Genomic DNA, 15,816 nt, shown 5'->3' with positions numbered 1-15,816 from the left:
AGAAGACGCTATCGACAAAGAGAGACAAGCGAGGCAGAGAGAGAGAGGGTGGTGCGAGAGGTGAGGGGCAAAAGGAGGGGCCCGAGCGACGCGCGGTCGAGCGCGCTCGCCTCAGTCGTCGGCGCCGGCGAGCTTGAGGAGGAGGGTCACTGGGAGCGCAGGTCCGACAGAGTCAGTGCTGCATGGTAGAAGGAAGGAAAGAGAGCGCGGGACGTACTGTTCTCGTCGCGAAGCTGCGACACCTCGTCGCTGAGGCTCGCGATCGTGCTGGTCAGGCGGTCCATGACGACGGGCGAGGGCGTGCTGGAGGCAGCGGTCGTGCTGAGAGGAGGACGAGGAACCGAGACGTCGCGAGCTGCGGCCGATCCTGCGCGTGTCGTCGCGAAGAGTGGGTCAGTCTCGTTCTCGACTCGACGGCGCATGCGAGGACGGGGGACGCACCGTTTTGGCGACTCTCCTCAGAGTCAAGTCGCCCCTGCAGCTCGTCGATCGTCCCCTGCAGCCGCTCCCTCTCCTCCTTAACCTGCGCCGCCGCCTGCTTGTGCGTCCTCGCGCGCTCGGCCTCGCACCGCTCGAGCTTGTCCTCGAGCACCTTAATTGCGGCGGCGTGCTCGTCGTGCTGGTCGGTGAGGAGCCACAGGAGGTCGAGGAGCGACAGGTCGGGCAAGTGCTGGCGGATCGGCGGCGTGTCGGGGTCGTCGAGGAGCTGCGACACCTCGTCCTCGGACAGGCGGACGCTCGTGAGGAGGGCGTCGTAGCGACTCGCCTTGATCCTGTGCGCGTCGAGAACTTTATCGTGTCAGGACGGCTCGGGCGGCGACATGAGGGCTCGAGGAGGGAAGACCTGGATGATCGAGCGGGGCGCACCTGGTCGACTCGTCCTGCTTCGAGCTCGTGCGCAGCGCCGTCGAGTACTTGACCTGCCACTCGCGCACGCCCTCGAGGCGCTCTTTTTCCTTGCGGCTCAGGGCGTCCTCGAGCTGGACGACACGGCTCTTCTGCTGCTGGGCCTCGGCTTGGCGAACGGCGACAGCTGCGGCGAGCTTCGTCTTGACGTCGTCGAGCTGGTTCTCGAGCGTGCGAGTCTTGACGTTCTCGTCGGGGCCCTCGTTCTGCAGGGACAGGGAGGTCAGGATGCTGTCGCGGGAGGAGGTGCAAGCGGGAGAGGACGGACAAGTTTGGCGCGGGCGAGCTTGAGGTCCGACGAGAGCTTGACGTTGTCCTGCGGGCTCACAGACGCTGTCAGGACGCTGCTCTGTGACGACGGAGACTGGCAGGAGGGACCACGCACCTGAGTGAGCACGTCGAGCCTGCCCTTGAGCCGCTCGACCGCGTCGCTCAGCTCCTCGCACGGCCTGCACGCCGCCCCGGCATCGCCGTTGCGGGCCCTCGAGCTCGACGCGCTCGTCTCCCGAGTCTTGAGCTCGATCTCCTTGATCCTGAGCGACAGGCGGCGGTTCTCGTCCTCGAGCTCGGCGATGCGGGTCGGGGTGCCGAGGGCGGACGAATCGGACGAGGACGGGCAGTGGTGAGTGTTGCAGGCGGAGGCGGTCGGCGGCGCGAGCTCGACCTCGGCGAGCTGTGGTAGGGAGAAGGAAGGGAGGCACGTCAGTCTGTGTCGCTGCGTGCGCGACTCGCGGCCAAAGTCGAGCGCCTCGTCCTCGAGAGACAGCGACCGTCCTGCGCACCTTGGCCCGCAGTACTCCCACCTCGCGCTGAAGGACCTTGACGGCGGGTCCACCGGTCGTGAACGCCATGGCGGCCGCGACGGCCCCGTCTTGCCGCGCCTTCTCCAGCTCCTGCTCGGCGCGTTCCAGACGGGCGACGAAAGCGTCACGCTCCCGATCGGTGCGCCGCTCCATCAAGACGCCTGCGCGCATCAACTGCGGAAGGGGCCGAGGTGTCAGTGACTGTTCACGACGCGAGCGAGACGAGGTAGGGTGGGGGCGATGAGGTAGGAGGAGGACGCACCAGCGCCTTGTCGGCTCGGGGCTTGTTGCGGTCGCGGTTCGTGAGCCGGTGCACTCCCACCTCGTCTGCCATGCTGTCGGTGAGCTGGGGGAGCGAGGGTGGAGGAGGGAGGGGAGCGAGGACAAGAGCGGCTGCGCGTCGGCGAGCGCGGGGAGGCGGCGCGAGCAGCTCGTCCGCGGAGGGTCCGAAGCTGTCCTCAGAGCAGCTCGAGAGATGCGTGCAGCGCCTCGAGCAGTCTCCCGGGCAGAGCGTTCCCTGAGAGCGCCAAATCTCCCGCGAGTGACCAACTTGCGAAGGTCGTTCGCGCTGTCGGCTCGCTCTCGGACCGTCTCGCTGAGCAGCTCGTCTCTCGAGACTCTCGAGCGCTGCGATGAAGAGACACGGAAAGTCTTGACAAGGTACGGAAGGGGGAAGGTGGCGTATGTACAAGGGAAAAGGCGAGAGAGGAATGCGACCAGCGCTCCTGCTTGTGGCCGACTCGAGTCAGGCGAGGACAGCCTCGCTAGGGCTCGACTCCTGCGAGCTGAAGAAGCAGGCTCACTGCGAGGCGGTAGGAAGAGAAGGAGGGAGGTCAGTGCATGTGTCGCCGGCAAGGCGGTCCGAGAGAGAGGCGAAGAGAAAGGGCGAGGACGCACTGTTCTCGTCGCGCAAGTCGGCCACCTGCTGGTTGAGGTCCTTCATCGCCACCGTCAGGCGGTCGACGACGGCTTGCGAGTAGCCCGAGGTGGCCGTTGGTGCCGCGTAAATGGACGAAGCGCGCGAGGAGGAGCGCTCGGGACGAGAGGCTGCGGACGGGGCGGGCACGACGACGACGTCGGTCAGGGGCCGGCTCAAGGGGACGAGAGAGGCACGAAGGAAGGGAGACGCAGACGCACCGTTGGCCTCGTACGCCGAGATGCGCGCCTCGAGCTGGGCGATGACTTCCTTGTCGCGCGCCTTGTCCTCGCGCGCCGCAGCCCTCTCCTTCTCGAGCCCGTCCTGCGTGCCACCCGAGCGCAACGCCCCCACCGCGACGCTCCCACGCCGCGAGCCAGACGCCGCAGCGAGCACCTCGTCGGCGCGGTGCTTGGCCTGGGTGAGCTCGTCCTCGAGCGCGCGCTTGTCGTCGTCGTGCTCGGCTTGTTGGTCGGCGAGGAGCCACAGGAAGTCGATGAGCGACGTGTCGTGAGGCTGCGTGGCGCGAATGGGCGGCCAGAGCGAGCCCTCGTCGAGGAGTGTCGTGACGTCGTCCTCCGAGAGGTGGAGGTTGGCGACGAGGTCGTGGTACCGGCGGACGGTCAGGCTGTTGGGGCGACGGGTCAGGACCGGACATTCGAGGAGAAGGAGAAAGTAGGGCGCACAACGCGGCCGAGTCAAAAGATCCCGCCGAGCTGTCGTTGGCGCTCGCCTCGAGCGTCGCGCACAGCTTCTCGAGCGCGACGATCTTGTCCTTGAGCCTGCGCGGGCCGTCCTTCAAGATCAGTATCACCGTGGCTGAGAGGTCACGGCGACACTGCGAGAGGACAAGGACGCACCGAGTCTGCTCCTCGGCCGAGCACGCACCCTCTCGCGCCTGCGTCTGCCGCACCCGGTCCTGCTGCTCGCGCTGTTTGGCGAGGCCCTCGGCCTTCTGGAGCTCGGTCGACAGGCGGCTGCTCTCGCGCTCGAGCGAGAGCTTCTGGTCCTCGAGCTGGTCCTGCGGCGCGAGGCCGGCGAGTCAGGGAGGTGGGATCGATAGGGAGGGACTGAGCGGGACGCACCTGCTTGGCCTTGGACGTCTTGACGAGCTCGATCAGGTTGAACTTGTCCTGCGTGACGAGGAGGGAAAGGTCAGGCCCGAGCGGCGCGAGAATGCGAGAGAGAGACGCACCTGCTCGAGGTTCGCGACCTGGCCCTCAAGCCTCGACACCGCCTCGTTGAACTGCTGCTTCTGGCGCTTCATCTCCATCTCGGCCGTCGTCTCGCCACCCTTCTCGAGCTGCTGCAGGCGCCGCTGGAACGTCGAGCTCTCGTCCTGCGCGAGCGCGAGCTTGCCCGCGAGCGACGACGCCCTCGCGCGCTCGGCTTCGAGGTCGGCGTTGAGCTTGACGAGGCGCGTGTCGAGGGCGAGCGACGACTCGAGCGACAAGACCTTGGTCGCGAGGGCGTCCTTGTCGGCGATGGCGGCGTCGCGCTCCTCCTCGAGCCGGCGGACCTGGCGGGGCGAGCGCAGGGCGTCAGTGACCGCTCTCTGCGACTGAGCGCTGCAGAGGGCAGGGACGCACCTTCTTCGAGAGCGCGTCGAGCTCCTTCTGCACCGCCTTGTCCGTCTTCTTGCCGCCCGCCGCGCCGCCCGCCGAGCTCTTGAGCCGGTCGACCTCGGTGCGCGCCGCGTCGAGCTGGCCGGTGAGGGCCGTCACCTGCGCCGTGAGCTCGTCGATCTCGCGGTTCTCGCGGCGACCGTGGAGCCGGCCCGCCTGGATGAGCCTGTGGGTGCGCGGGAAGCGGTCAGCGACGAGCGGCGAGGGAGGCGGGAGGGGGCAAGGCGAGGAAGGGGGACGCACTGCGCCTTGTCCTGCCTCGGCTTGTTCTTCTCGCGCGCCGAAAGGCGTATCGAGCCCTCGGGCGGCTGGTCGGCCATGGTGGGCGAGGTGGAAGATGACGAGGCGAGGCGAGGTGTGAGGAGGGCGCGCTGGTGAGGGCGGACGGGCGGGACTGGATGCAGGCAGCGAGTCGTGCCGGGGCTGTGTACCCGTCCGCTCGCAGCCAGGCGAGGCGGGAGGTGGGAGGAGGAGAGCGAGCGAGGCGGGGAAGGGGGAGCGTGCGAGCCGTGTCTCGCCAAATCGCGCCGCCGACAAGCATAAGATGCAGCGACAGCAGAGCAACGAGCTGCGTAGAAGCGAGAGACTAGCGCTCTCGCAGAGAGGAAAGCTCACCTCGACGAGGAAAAAGGAGGAGGCGCGAAGGAAGCCTAGTGTGACAAGGGGACACTACCAAGCGGGAGATAGACAGGGAGAGAGAGAGACAGAGGGGAGAGAGTGACGAAAGGCAACAACGAGGAGTATGTACAGGTAGGATGCGGGAGGAGGAGGAGAGGAGAGGAGGGAGAGGAAGAGGCGCGACCGGGCGCCTTTTGGTCGAGGGAGCGGCGAGGAGAGGGTATCGAGGGCGTGTAAGGATATGGAGGGGGCACTCTAGGCGGCGACGGACGCGGGTACAGGTGCGGGAGGGCAGGAAGGAGCGGCGATAGGCGAGGTCGAGGGAACTTCAACGCCGCGACCCTCGCGACCGAGCTGCAGGAGCACGAGAGGTCAGAGACGGCGCGCAAAGAGGGGGGGAGAGAGTGTGGGAGACGCACCTGGAGGCCGAGCTGCCCGCCAGGGTGGCAGTGAAAGAACTGGAGGCGGCGCTCCTTGCCGTCGGCGTCCCAGCCGACCTTGAGGCGGCTCAGCGTGAGGGCGAGCGCGTCGCCGATCGCGAGCGCCGACACGACGCTGCTCGTCGGTGCCGGGAGCGCCGAGTCGGCCTCGTCGGTCGTGCCCTTGGGCATGCCCGTCGGGTACACGCCCGTGCCGGCGTCCATCCAGCCGTGGCAGGACCGTGCGAGGACCGAGTCGGCGTCGCGCGTGACGGCGATGAGGGAGCGGACGCGTGGTCGGACGATGGGGAGGAGGCGCATCAACTCGGCCGTCGCGCCCGAGTGCGAGATCATGAGGAGGGTGTCGCAGGGGGCCGAGGGCGAGCAGGGGCACACGACGCCGAGGTCGCCGTGCAGCGCCTCGAGCGGGTGGAGGAAGGCGGCCTGGATGCCTGTGAGGGGTGCAGCGAGTCAGTCGAGGGCTCGATCGGAAGAAAGAGACGGCGAGAGAGGGACGGACCCAGGGAGCAGAACGTGGCCACCATCTTGCGCGCCGCAATCCCGCTCTTGCCGACGCCCGTGACGAGGATCTTGCCGTGCGGCGGCATGGCCTGGCACAAGTCGACGACCTGGCGGAACGCGACGTTGGTGCGGCTCTCGACGAGGACGTCGTCGCTGCTCCTCCCTCCGCTGACGGGCTCGTCGAGGTCGGGCGGCATGAGCTCGCCCGTCTGCGACCCCTCGCCGCCCTCGTCGCTCGAGCTGCTGCTGCTGCCCGAGGCCGGTGGTGCGCTCGCCGTGTGGCCAAAGTAGGCGCCGTCCTCGTCGTGGAGCGGGTGGGCCGCGGGCGCGAGTCGCGCGGCGAGGGCGAGGAGGGCGTACGCCTCGTTGCGGATGATGTTGCTCGCGTAGACGGCCATCTGGGTCGGGGACGGCTTGAGGCCCGATCCTGGCGAGCCGGCGTCGAGCGAGAACGGCGGCGGGAACGCCAGCGACCGCTTGGACGGATCGAGCGAAGGCGACGACGAGATGCTGGACGAGGGCGACGCCGAGGTGGACGAGAAGAGGAGCGAGGGAGGGGACGACTCGTCGGACGTGACGCTGCCCGGCGGCGATTGCTGCTGGCTGAGGCTCGACATGGCGAACAGGGAGGAGAGCGGCGGAGCTGGGTCGGACGATTGGCGCCGGCGGAACGGGATCGGGGCGGCGCTGGTGCTCGGGTTATGGCTGGTGCTGCCGCTGCTGCTGAACAGGTAGCTGTGGGCGTTGGCTGCCATCGTGCACGGGCGTGGATGAGGAGAGAAAGAGAGCTGAGCCAGCAGCCGCCGCCGCGTCCGCGCTGTCTGAACCTCGGCCGATTTCCGAGATCGTGCGCCTTTCCCGGGGCACGCGCATCATCACCCATCGCAGCGCCGCCTCCGTCGCCGCTGGTGCAGTACGGGGAGGGCGATCTTTCGTTCTCGTCGGGAATCGCTCGACGACCCAGACACTCCAATCTCGCGGCTCCTTCTCATCGAGACCGAGGTGATGCCTGCGCACCCGCCGGACGATCTGCACGCTGCACCAAGCGACGCACAAGGCCCTTTTGCTCTCCGGAGGCCGCGCGGTCGACCCTCACACTGAGCGCCGCAGCCGCACTTCATTGGACGGGGCTCGACCGCCTCCCCGCTTGTTGGTCATGATTGGCGCGGATCGGCTCTTGGTCAGCCCCGTCTCTCGTGCATCGCCGCCAGTGCTTGCGTGCTCGTTGATCTGCCGGCCAGAAGGAGGAAAGATCTCGAGATGCTGCCAGCTGAGCTCCGGCGGGCGCCGAGCGTCGAGAGCGGGAACGCGCACGTCGTGCCGAGACGAGGCCGCGCCAGCTCGACGCTCGAGAGGATCGAGAGCTGCAGCCGGCGGCGCAAGACGTGCACAGCGCGAGCTCCTCGACAGAGGCAGGGTCCGAGCAAGCGCCGCGCAGGAATGCGCTGGACTGAGCCCTCGCTCGACCGCTCCTCGCTCGGCGCGCTCGTCGAGACCGAATCATACCAGAGCAGGAAGGGGCAGAACCTGTCGCCACAAGAGGCGAGAGCCGAGCTGGACGGCCTGCACCGCCTCGACATGCCTCGACCAGCTGAGCCTGCGCCGCAGCACGACAAGGTGCCAGAGCCAAGGCGTATCGTCGCCTGGGCAGGACGAGCAAGCGCTGGGGCGCGTGCGGGCGAGTGGTGGACGGCAGGCGAGGTCGGAGAGGGAGGAGGAGGGAGGAGGAGCGATGAAACGACACCTCGAGGACGGCAAGCGGCGGTGCGGGACCGGCTGCAGCGCAAGTGCAGAAGTCGTCCGAGCAGCTGGGGTAGCTCTGCGACCCGGCCTGAGCTGTGGATGATGTCGACCGAGAGCCACTCCGCGCACGACGACGACGACGAGCTCTCGCTCCCCCACCTTGCTCTCTCGCACCAAGCCAGACTTGCGACAGCTCTGCGGCGATGCCAGAAGTCACGTCCACCAAGCTGTGGGACACGCGCAGCTTCCTCTCGCCGCCCTCGCCCTCGACCTCCTCGTCGCCTCCCCCACCAAACGCCCTCATCATCCTCAACACGCCGTTCCCTCCTCAGCCCGTCTTCCGGCGACTCTGGGCCTCCGGTACGTCCCCCTCCCTCGCCCTCTCTCACACCCACTCGACTCCCCCCCTCGCTGACCCCGCCTCTCACCCAGCGAGCGTCCGGTTCTGCGCCGACGGCGGCGCCAACCGGCTGTACGACCGCTTCGTGCGCGGCAAGGGGCGCTTGGACGACGGTGACGGCGCGTCGGACGACGCGAGCGATGGCGACGAGGCGACCTGGCTCCCGGACTTGGTCCTTGGCGACTTGGACTCGCTGCGGCCAGAGGTCAAGGAGTACTACGTCGGCAAGGTGCGCTCCCCTCTCTCTCTCTCTCTCTCTCTCTCTCTTCCTCGCTCGGACCGCCGAGCTGACTCGCCATGAGTGTGCGCGCAGGGCGTCCCCGTCGAGCACGACCCGGACGAGTTCTCGACCGACCTGGGCAAGAACGTCGCGCGCCTGTCGCAGCTCGAGCGTCGGGGCGCAGCGGCGCCGCCGCCGCAGCAGCACCAGCTCGTCCTCGTCGGTGGGCTGAGCGGCCGGCTCGACCAGACGGTGCACACGCTGCACGCGTTGACGCTGCTCGTCGAGAAGGAGGGGCGCGAGAGGGTGTGGGCCGTCGGGAGGGAGAGCGCCGCGGTCGTGCTCGCAAAGGTGGCGTCCTCATGTCCACCCTTTCGGTCCTCTCTCTCTCTCATCGGGAGCGTGTACTGATGGTCAAGCACGGGGTCCTGCACAGGGCAAGCACGAGCTCCGGATCGACCTGTCGACGTTTGGCAAGACGTGCGGCATCCTCCCTCTCGGCTCGGCGGCCGCAAGAGTTACGACGACGGGCCTCGAGTGGGACCTCGGACCGACAGCCTGTGCGTCGCGCCCTTTCCTCTCGTCCTCCTCGCCCTCTCTCGACAAGAGGATCCTCGAGCTCACCCGGCCCCGGCCTCGACCGCGCGCAGACATGTACCCGACCTCGCTCTCCGAGGCGATCAGCACGTCGAACCACCTCGTGCAGGAGCAGGTCACGCTCGAGACGGACGAGACGGTCGTGTGGACGATGGAGGTGCGCGGCGGGGCAGAGTAATCGAGACGCTCTCTTTTCCTGCCCTTTTCTCAGACTTTGAGCGCAAGGAGAGCTCTCGAGAGGCTGTGGAGCGTGATCTCTCGGTCTCTTGACGACATGAGAGGAGGAGGACCCGAGAGGAAAGTTGCAAGCGAGCCACCCGAGTGCTCGGGCGGCGAGGGAAACACGACGAGGGGGAGGGGGGCCTGAGGGCGTGACAGACGGACGACTATGTAGACAGAGAGGGGAAGGGAAAGGGGAATCGAGGGAGAGGGAGACGGGGCAGGCTGGTCGGTATGAGGCGAGGGTTGCGAGGGACGTGCGGGCGGCGGCGGGCGACGAGGACGACGAAGGCGGGCGAGGAGCGGTGCTCTACTTGCCGTACTTCTGCAGCTCCCATTCTCTGTCGTCGACGTGGAGGATACCGTGTCAGTGTGACCCCACCGAGCGAGAGTGAGAGAGGGGAAGGAGAAGAGTGAGGCACGCACCGGTTGTCGAGCGGGCACACCTGCCGCGTCTTGAGCCAGCGGTTGATGCAGTGGAAGTGGAAGGCGTGCTGTGTGCGTGTCGGGACGAGGTGCAAGTCAGCTCACGCTCCTCAAGCTCGAACCGGCTCGAGGGGAAATTGGTCGAGGGGCAGGGAGGGCGAGGAGGGCCGAGGACTTGCGTTGCAGACGCCCCACGCGACCGTGCCTGCGTGAGAGGAGGGACGAGTCAGTTCGTCTGAGTCGGGCTTGAGAAGGAGCCAGAGGAGGACGCACACTCGTCGTTGGCAGCCGCGCCCTGGTTCGCCTGGCACTCGATGCCTGCGGACGAGAGCGAGAGTCAGTCCTGCGCGCACCTCTTTTCGGTCGAGTCGAGAGCAAGAGAGAGAGAGGAGACGCACAGAGGTCCATGATCTGTGCACGGCGGCGGGAAGGGAGAAGGTGAGGTCAGCCGGTGGGGCGGCGCGAGGGAGGGGAGGAGGTCGGGAGGGGGGCCGCACGTGGTTCCTGCAGATGGCGCAGTTGTCGACGACGATGTCCTGTGCGGGTGTGTGCTCGTCAGTTCTGTTCTGCGCGATACGACCGAGGTCCGTGGCGATGAGGAGGAGGGGACGCACCCAGGCCCACAGCGCGACGGCGTTCCACTGCGAGCGCGAGAGGGGCAGGGTGAGCTCGGTAGGGGACCAGAGGGGAGGTACGAGGCGCACCTTCTTGACCTCGAAGCGCTTGGGGGCGTCTGCGCCCTGCATCTCGACGTCTGTTCGGTCGGGGCGAGGTGGAGGAGGCGTCAGCTCTCGGTGTCGAGGGGCGCGGTCCAGGTGACTGCTGGAGGGTGTGGGAGGGGTGGACTGACCAGCCATGGTGTCTAGAGGAGGAGCGAGGGGGTTGAGGGAGGCGAGCGAGCCGACGACAAGCGGGGAGCAACTCGTCCCCATCTCTCACCTCATCTCACTCGCCAGCACCCAGCTCAAGCTTGCTACAAGCCACGCGCACCTACTCGGATCACTCCTGAGCCCGCCCTCGGCTTTGCGCCAAAGCTCCCCGTGCCCAACTCACCACTCGACCTCCGACGACCTGGCCGCTCCTCGACCAACGAGGGTCGCCCTCCGCCGCGCTCTCAAAGTCGCAGGCTGGGGCGCAGTCGCCCTCTTCTTCAACGAGCATGTCTACTCGATCGCCACCGTCTCGGGCAGGTCCGTCCCTGCGTCCCTTCTCCTCTCCTCACCTTCCCGCGCTGACCACCTCTCTCGCCGCGCACAGGTCCATGCAGGTGCGCCGGCGCATTCTCTCTCTACGAGGGAACGTGACTGACTCGGTCGCATGCCCCGCAGCCGACCCTCAACCCGGACTCGCCGAGCATGATCAAGGACATCGTCCTCCTCAACCGCTACGCCGCCCTCGCCGCCGCTCACGGCGACCGCAGCGGCTTCAAGCCAGGCGACGTCGTCGCCGTCAAGTTCGTCCCCTCTCTCTCCTCCTCCCCTCTCCCCGCTGACCCTCCCTCGCACCCAGGTCGCCCGTCAAGCCCGGCACGCTCCTCATCAAGCGCCTCGTCGCGCTGCCGAACAGCATCGTGCGCACGCTCGCACCCTACCCCGAGTCGACCGTGCGCGTCCCGCAAGGGTCCTGCTGGATCGAGGGCGACGAACGGTACCACTCGCGGGACTCGAACACGTTCGGACCTGTCCCGATGGGCTTGGTCGAGAGCAGGGTCGACTGGGTCTTGTGGCCGCCGAGGTGCGCCCTCTGCCTCTCTCCTCTCTCTCTCGCTCCAGAGACTCGAGACTCATGAACGTGCGTGTGCGCAGTCGGTTCGGGCCGGTCAAAGAGCGGAAAGGGTGGGAGAAGCGCGTCGTCGACCCCAAGCAGAACTTCTTTGCCTCGTAGGCGAGTCTCTCTCTCTCTCTCTCTTTCTCTCGTCTCTCGAGCGCCTCGACTGACTCTCTGAACGTCCCCAGCCGTGCCTGTAACATCTATCTGCCCCCGTCCTGGCCCTCCCTCGCGAGAGAGCTACAGCTTTGCCTTGCCCTCGCCGTCGCCAAACCCGACCTTCCTCGCCCCCCTCGCCACCATGCCCTCGACAACGACCGGGTCCCACTCGCAGCTCTTTGCCTCGTCGTAATCGTACGCGAACAAGACGCCGTCGGCCTGCCCGACGGGCGCTCGCTGCGCGTACGAGTACAGGATCGTCTTGACCGTGAGCGACTTGGGCGAGATGGTGTTGGTGTGCGTCAGGACGAGGATGTTGTCCGGGTGGAAGACGGGGCGCTGTGCGGGTTGTCGTCGTCGGGTCGGGGCGGGGGCGAGCGAGGGCAGTCAGTGTGCGTCCCTCGTTCCTCTCCTCCCTCCCTCCCGCCTCTCCCGCATCGACCGCCCTCGAAGAGACGACCCGACGCACCAAGTACCGGTACCGCACCTCGCCAAAGATGACGCCTTTGCCCCTCCCGCTCCCGTTCAGGTCGGCCCGCACCTGCTCGTCGGCAATGTCGCGCGCGACGGCCCGCATGAAGGTGCCCCGGCCCGTCTCGCACCATCGTAAAGGCACTACGTTGCTGTGCGGGGCGGGAGGGCGGGAGGGGCGCGTCAGTGTGGGTGGGCGGCGAGGAAGAGGAGGAGGAGCGAGGAGGAGGGGGAAGGGACGAACTTGACGTGCGCGTTGGCGTCTGCGCGGTGCAACGCGGTCAGTCACCCTCCCTCGCGTGCCGTGTCATACAGAGAGAGCGAGCGAGCAACGCACCCTGGTCGCCCCATGCCGTCGCAATCTCGACCGCGCACTCGAGAGGAAAGCCGCGCTCGCCCGCGTACTCGACGGCGGCAGCGCGCCCGGCGAGGTAGGCTGCCGGGTCTTGCGAGTTGCCAATGGGCGCTGAGGAGGCGAGTGCTGGCGGCGCAGAGGGCATGGCGAGCGAGGGAGGTCGAGGTCGGCAAGGTGGGGGAGCGAGGAGGAGGGCGAGGAGCGAGGCGCGAGGGGCGAGAGGCGGGTGGCTGAAGGGGTAGTGCTGAAGCTGAGCAGCGATATGCGCAAGCTGTCGATGCCGCACGAGCTTTTCAAGGACGAGGAGCAGGCGAGAGAAGCGAGCCGAGCCGCTGCAGCCAGCTCCGGCTCCGGCTATTCGACAACTTTCGCAGACCGCTCTGAGCTAGAGCAAGCTCTGTCGCACGCGGAAGCGAGATGCAGAGAAACGCGAGCTCGAACGAGCCGACGAAGGAGAAGCGACAGTCGAGGCCGCCAACCCTCCGCGAGGCGAAGAGGAGCGACTTGAGAAGGCTGACTTGGCTCAGGCAGTCGAGCACGCGCACGCCGGTCCACAGAGTAATGCAACTCGTAGTTGCACGCTCAAGCTGTACACAAGGAAAAGAGACGGACGGCAAGCCCGTCGAGCTCGCTCGAGAAGGCGGTCGCGGACCGGTCCGTGCGCCGGACGACCTCAGGCAGCGTAGCCGCTCAGGTCGGTCTTGGCGCACCACTCGTCGAACGTCGTACGCTTGCGAGCGAGGTAAGGGAGGACCCAGTCGGCGTCCTGGCCCGAAAAGACTGCGAGCGCGGGCGAAGAACGGGTCAGGGTCCGGATCGACGTGGACGGACCGACAGGGAAGAGCGAAACAGTCACGGGACTCACAGCTGATCTCGTTGATGGCAGTCAAGTTGTCCTCGAGGTCGTCCTTGATGTGCTCGGGCGTGCCGTCGGGCTGCTCTGCGCGCATCTCGGCGGCGCTCACGACCTCGTACTCGATCGGGACCTTGACGTCTGCGAACGGCAACCCGACAACGTCAGTTGGCGTCTTTGGAAGAGACGGACAGGGCGAGGGGAACGTGCTCACGCTTGCGCAAAGTGTCGAGCAGGGCGGTGAGCGAGATGTCCTCGCTCACGGCGCACACGGGGCGCCCATCGTCCTGCACCTCGGGGTTCTCGATGACGGCCCGCACCCACAGGCCGTACTCCGAGATGTCGATCGACGGGAGGATCGTGTCGGGCTCGATGAGCGTGCGCATGCGCCACTTGCCGTCGGCCGCCTTGCGGACGAGCGGACCCGGGAGCATGTTCGTGTCGTAGAAGCCGGCCTGGACGGCGACGTACTTGAAGCTCTTGCTGACCTTGCTGCGCGCGTAGTCGTCGACCAGCGCCTTGCCCTCGACTGCGGCGAGCGAGTAGAAAGAGGGGACGAACGGAAAGTCAGCGCGCCGCTCGGACCTCGAGAACGCGCCGCCGTCGTGCGGCGCCGGGCAGGAATCTGACGAAAGTTGGACGCACAGTGGTGGACGTTCTTATACTTGCCGTTCGACGCCTTGTCAAAGCTGGGCAGCGACGAGTAGATGTAGAGGCGGACGCCGGCCGCGAGAGCTGCATCGACGAGCGTCTTGCCCTCGGCCACCTCCTGTGGGAGCGATGAACCGAGTCAGAAGGTGCACGTCACAGGTGCACAAGAGCGAAAGGGGGACGACGCACGCGGTCCTTGTCGACGTGCTCCCAGAAGTTGGTGACGCCCTGCGTGCGCGAGGACGACGAGGTCAGCTCTCGCGCTCGAGCCTCTTCTTTGCTCTGCGCTCGTTCCTCTCCAGACAAGGAGAGCGAGAGAGAGACGCACAAAGGCAATGTCGGCGCCGTCGAACGCGCGCTTGGCGCCCTCGAGGTTGTCCGCCGAGAGCGTGACCGACACGACCTCGACGCCCTGCTCGGCGAGCTTTTGCGCGCCCGGCTTGGACGCGTCGCGAGTCAAGGCGCGCAGGCGGTACGGACGGTCCGACTCGGCGAGGAAGCGCAGGACGCTCCCGCCCTGGTTGCCCGTCGCGCCGACGATGGCGACGAGTGGGGCCGACGAGTCTTGGGAGATGGTCATGACGAGCGGTGGTGCTGTGGCGAGCTGTGCTGGAGGAGCAGAGGAGCAGAGAATGAAGCAGCCGCCGAGAGCATTCGAGGGCTGCAGATGTACACTCGAGGTGGGGCGCACGCCGCGGCGTGCGCGCTGAACTCAGCAGAGCGCCGTTCGGCCACTGTGTCTCGGAGCGTCGAGCGCCGTCGGCCTTACCTCATCGAGGCCTGAGCGTCGCCGTCCTTCTCAAGCTTTCGACGTGTGCAGAACAGCTCAGACGCAGGCGTAGCAGAGCTCAGGACGACGTCGACACGAGGGAGCGCTCGAGAAGTCGATGCCGAGAATTTACATTGCGATGGCTCGCCTCGCTCCAAGCTCTGTACATCGTCCCTGTCTGGCCCCTGACCCGCCCCTCGACCGCCGTTTAACTATAGCTTGGCCGCCCTCGAGCCCTTGCCCGCGCTCGACTCGAGCCGCTCGGCCCCTCGCTCGACGACGAGGTCGACGAGGCTCGTCGGCCACGGGCAGGACCGCCCGTTGTCGTAGTCGTAGCTGACGACGACCGAGTCGCTCGTACCGACGACGCACTGCTGGGCTGCGAGCGGGAAGAGCGCGCGTGAGCTCGCTGCGTCGCCAGAGAGGACGAACGGCGAGGAGAGCGAGGTGGGACGCACCGTACGAGTAGACGACGGCCTGCGACACCATCTTCTTGGCGCCGACCTGCTTGCACTTGTGCGCGACGAGGACGTTGTCCGGGTACGCGACGGGGAGGCCGTAGTCGAACGTGATGCGGGCGAGGATCGGGCCTTTGCCCTTGCCGTTGCCGCGCAGGGCGGCGGCGTCCGAGGGTGACGGGAGCTGGTCGGCGAGCGCGTTGAGATTGGCGAGTCGTCCGCTTTCCAACCACCTAAAATACACACTATTGCTGCGCGGGCGAGAGGGAGAGGGTGAGCGTCAGGCGGGCGGGCGGGTTCGAGGAGGGAGACAGGGTTCGAGGAGGGAGAGAGGGTTGCGAGGAGAAGGAGCTCACTTGACGTGCGCGTTGGCGTCCATCCTGTCGACGATGTCGAGTGTCAGTACGCTGCCCACGGAGAGAGGGGAGGGAAAGCGACGACGCACTCGCCCCACGCGACCGGGCACTCGACGGCGCTGTCCTCGGGGTAGCCGTTGTCGCGTAGCCAGGCAAAGGCCTTGGCCTTGCCCTCGAGGTACTTGTCGGCCGCGAGCGGGTTGCCTGGCGGTGGTGCGGCCGTGTGCGAGCTGGCGCGGGCTGCCGACGACATGGTGAAGGTGGGGGAAGGGGAGGAGGTCGAGAGGGCGAGGGCGACGGGGCGACGGCGAAGCGGGGCAGCGGCGGCGGTGCGCAGCTGGGCAGACAGGGCCGGGAGCATCGAGCTGGTCAAGCGAGGCTCGGGCGTGGATGGCGGAGGACGACGAGAGCCGGCGCACGAGTCGAGCCTGAGCCGGACACGGCGCCGAGGCCCGAGGGAGCCAATCGCGCTGCGCAAGGGCACGAGCGAGGCACGAACGAGCAAGTCGCAGCGTCAAAGGGCAGAAGCACGCGACAGACGGTGCGGAAGAGTGAGGACAAGT

General features: G+C 67.4%; 9 protein-coding genes across 9 annotated transcripts; 2 read left to right on the top strand and 7 right to left on the bottom strand.

Annotated features, from left to right (window-relative positions):
- Window positions 1–111: 111 nt before the first annotated feature.
- Window positions 112–2,043, bottom strand: RHOBADRAFT_40818 (uncharacterized protein; the record flags this gene model as incomplete). Its single annotated transcript, XM_018413777.1, has 8 exons — window positions 112–149; window positions 218–367; window positions 442–773; window positions 868–1,112; window positions 1,175–1,222; window positions 1,292–1,579; window positions 1,689–1,883; window positions 1,972–2,043. The coding sequence occupies 8 exons, from the start codon at window positions 2,041–2,043 to the stop codon at window positions 112–114; spliced, it is 1,368 nt and encodes a 455-aa protein (XP_018274319.1).
- A 430-nt stretch (window positions 2,044–2,473) lies between these two features.
- On the bottom strand, window positions 2,474–4,570 carry RHOBADRAFT_50757 (uncharacterized protein; the record flags this gene model as incomplete). Its single annotated transcript, XM_018415479.1, has 9 exons — window positions 2,474–2,511; window positions 2,607–2,756; window positions 2,847–3,253; window positions 3,312–3,407; window positions 3,486–3,646; window positions 3,711–3,758; window positions 3,821–4,144; window positions 4,215–4,416; window positions 4,494–4,570. The coding sequence occupies 9 exons, from the start codon at window positions 4,568–4,570 to the stop codon at window positions 2,474–2,476; spliced, it is 1,503 nt and encodes a 500-aa protein (XP_018274318.1).
- Window positions 4,571–4,883: 313 nt separating this feature from the next.
- RHOBADRAFT_50756 (uncharacterized protein) lies at window positions 4,884–6,564 on the bottom strand (the record flags this gene model as incomplete). The annotated part of the gene is made up of 3 exons (XM_018415478.1): window positions 4,884–5,222; window positions 5,288–5,739; window positions 5,808–6,564. 3 exons carry the CDS (start codon window positions 6,562–6,564, stop codon window positions 5,124–5,126), a joined length of 1,308 nt encoding a protein of 435 aa, XP_018274317.1. The 3' UTR covers window positions 4,884–5,123.
- Window positions 6,565–7,755: 1,191 nt separating this feature from the next.
- Window positions 7,756–8,974, top strand: RHOBADRAFT_50755 (uncharacterized protein; the record flags this gene model as incomplete). Its single annotated transcript, XM_018415477.1, has 5 exons — window positions 7,756–7,912; window positions 7,985–8,181; window positions 8,266–8,523; window positions 8,609–8,732; window positions 8,823–8,974. 5 exons carry the CDS (start codon window positions 7,756–7,758, stop codon window positions 8,945–8,947), a joined length of 861 nt encoding a protein of 286 aa, XP_018274316.1. The 3' UTR covers window positions 8,948–8,974.
- Window positions 8,975–9,052: 78 nt separating this feature from the next.
- Window positions 9,053–10,296, bottom strand: RHOBADRAFT_64365 (uncharacterized protein). Its single transcript, XM_018418473.1, has 9 exons — window positions 10,265–10,296; window positions 10,119–10,168; window positions 10,029–10,055; window positions 9,912–9,950; window positions 9,813–9,825; window positions 9,688–9,732; window positions 9,594–9,619; window positions 9,419–9,482; window positions 9,053–9,333 (listed from the first exon to the last, which is right to left on the bottom strand). The coding sequence occupies exons 1-9, from the start codon at window positions 10,269–10,271 to the stop codon at window positions 9,299–9,301; spliced, it is 306 nt and encodes a 101-aa protein (XP_018274315.1). The 5' UTR covers window positions 10,272–10,296; the 3' UTR covers window positions 9,053–9,298.
- RHOBADRAFT_10590 (uncharacterized protein) lies at window positions 10,270–11,203 on the top strand (the record flags this gene model as incomplete). Its single annotated transcript, XM_018411996.1, has 3 exons — window positions 10,270–10,608; window positions 10,743–10,867; window positions 10,924–11,203. 3 exons carry the CDS (start codon window positions 10,270–10,272, stop codon window positions 11,201–11,203), a joined length of 744 nt encoding a protein of 247 aa, XP_018274314.1.
- Window positions 11,204–11,421: 218 nt separating this feature from the next.
- Window positions 11,422–12,311, bottom strand: RHOBADRAFT_40812 (uncharacterized protein; the record flags this gene model as incomplete). The annotated part of the gene is made up of 4 exons (XM_018413776.1): window positions 11,422–11,679; window positions 11,810–11,963; window positions 12,056–12,074; window positions 12,149–12,311. The coding sequence occupies 4 exons, from the start codon at window positions 12,309–12,311 to the stop codon at window positions 11,422–11,424; spliced, it is 594 nt and encodes a 197-aa protein (XP_018274313.1).
- A 406-nt stretch (window positions 12,312–12,717) lies between these two features.
- On the bottom strand, window positions 12,718–14,281 carry RHOBADRAFT_65887 (uncharacterized protein). The gene is made up of 6 exons (XM_018418807.1): window positions 13,999–14,281; window positions 13,860–13,898; window positions 13,665–13,788; window positions 13,234–13,548; window positions 13,032–13,160; window positions 12,718–12,946 (listed from the first exon to the last, which is right to left on the bottom strand). Exons 1-6 carry the CDS (start codon window positions 14,248–14,250, stop codon window positions 12,840–12,842), a joined length of 966 nt encoding a protein of 321 aa, XP_018274312.1. The 5' UTR covers window positions 14,251–14,281; the 3' UTR covers window positions 12,718–12,839.
- Window positions 14,282–14,651: 370 nt separating this feature from the next.
- Window positions 14,652–15,506, bottom strand: RHOBADRAFT_40810 (uncharacterized protein; the record flags this gene model as incomplete). The annotated part of the gene is made up of 4 exons (XM_018413775.1): window positions 14,652–14,818; window positions 14,898–15,148; window positions 15,254–15,277; window positions 15,343–15,506. The coding sequence occupies 4 exons, from the start codon at window positions 15,504–15,506 to the stop codon at window positions 14,652–14,654; spliced, it is 606 nt and encodes a 201-aa protein (XP_018274311.1).
- Between the last annotated feature and the right edge of the window lie 310 nt (window positions 15,507–15,816).

Source organism: Rhodotorula graminis, assembly GCF_001329695.1.
Source record: "Rhodotorula graminis WP1 unplaced genomic scaffold RHOBAscaffold_1, whole genome shotgun sequence".
In the NCBI taxonomy this organism is placed as follows: domain Eukaryota; kingdom Fungi; phylum Basidiomycota; class Microbotryomycetes; order Sporidiobolales; family Sporidiobolaceae; genus Rhodotorula; species Rhodotorula graminis.
Note: the sequence above shows the minus strand (reverse complement) of the source record. Positions and strands in the feature narration are given on the sequence as shown.

Bases quoted from the DNA above. Each gene is read 5' to 3' on its own strand.
- RHOBADRAFT_64365 (XM_018418473.1), bottom strand. The intron at 9,951-10,028 runs GTGCGTCCCCTC...ACACCCGCACAG, and splicing joins CCGTCGCGCTGTGGGCCTGG to GACATCGTCGTCGACAACTG. The intron at 9,334-9,418 runs ACCGGTGCGTGC...TCCACGTCGACG, and splicing joins GCAGGTGTGCCCGCTCGACA to ACAGAGAATGGGAGCTGCAG.
- RHOBADRAFT_65887 (XM_018418807.1), bottom strand. From the start codon at position 14,250: ATGACCATCTCCCAAGACTCGTCGGCCCCACTCGTCGCCATCGTCGGC. The intron at 13,161-13,233 runs GTGAGCACGTTC...TGCCGTTCGCAG, and splicing joins GCTCGACACTTTGCGCAAGC to ACGTCAAGGTCCCGATCGAG. The intron at 12,947-13,031 runs GTGAGTCCCGTG...CCGCGCTCGCAG, and splicing joins TGCCATCAACGAGATCAGCT to TCTTTTCGGGCCAGGACGCC.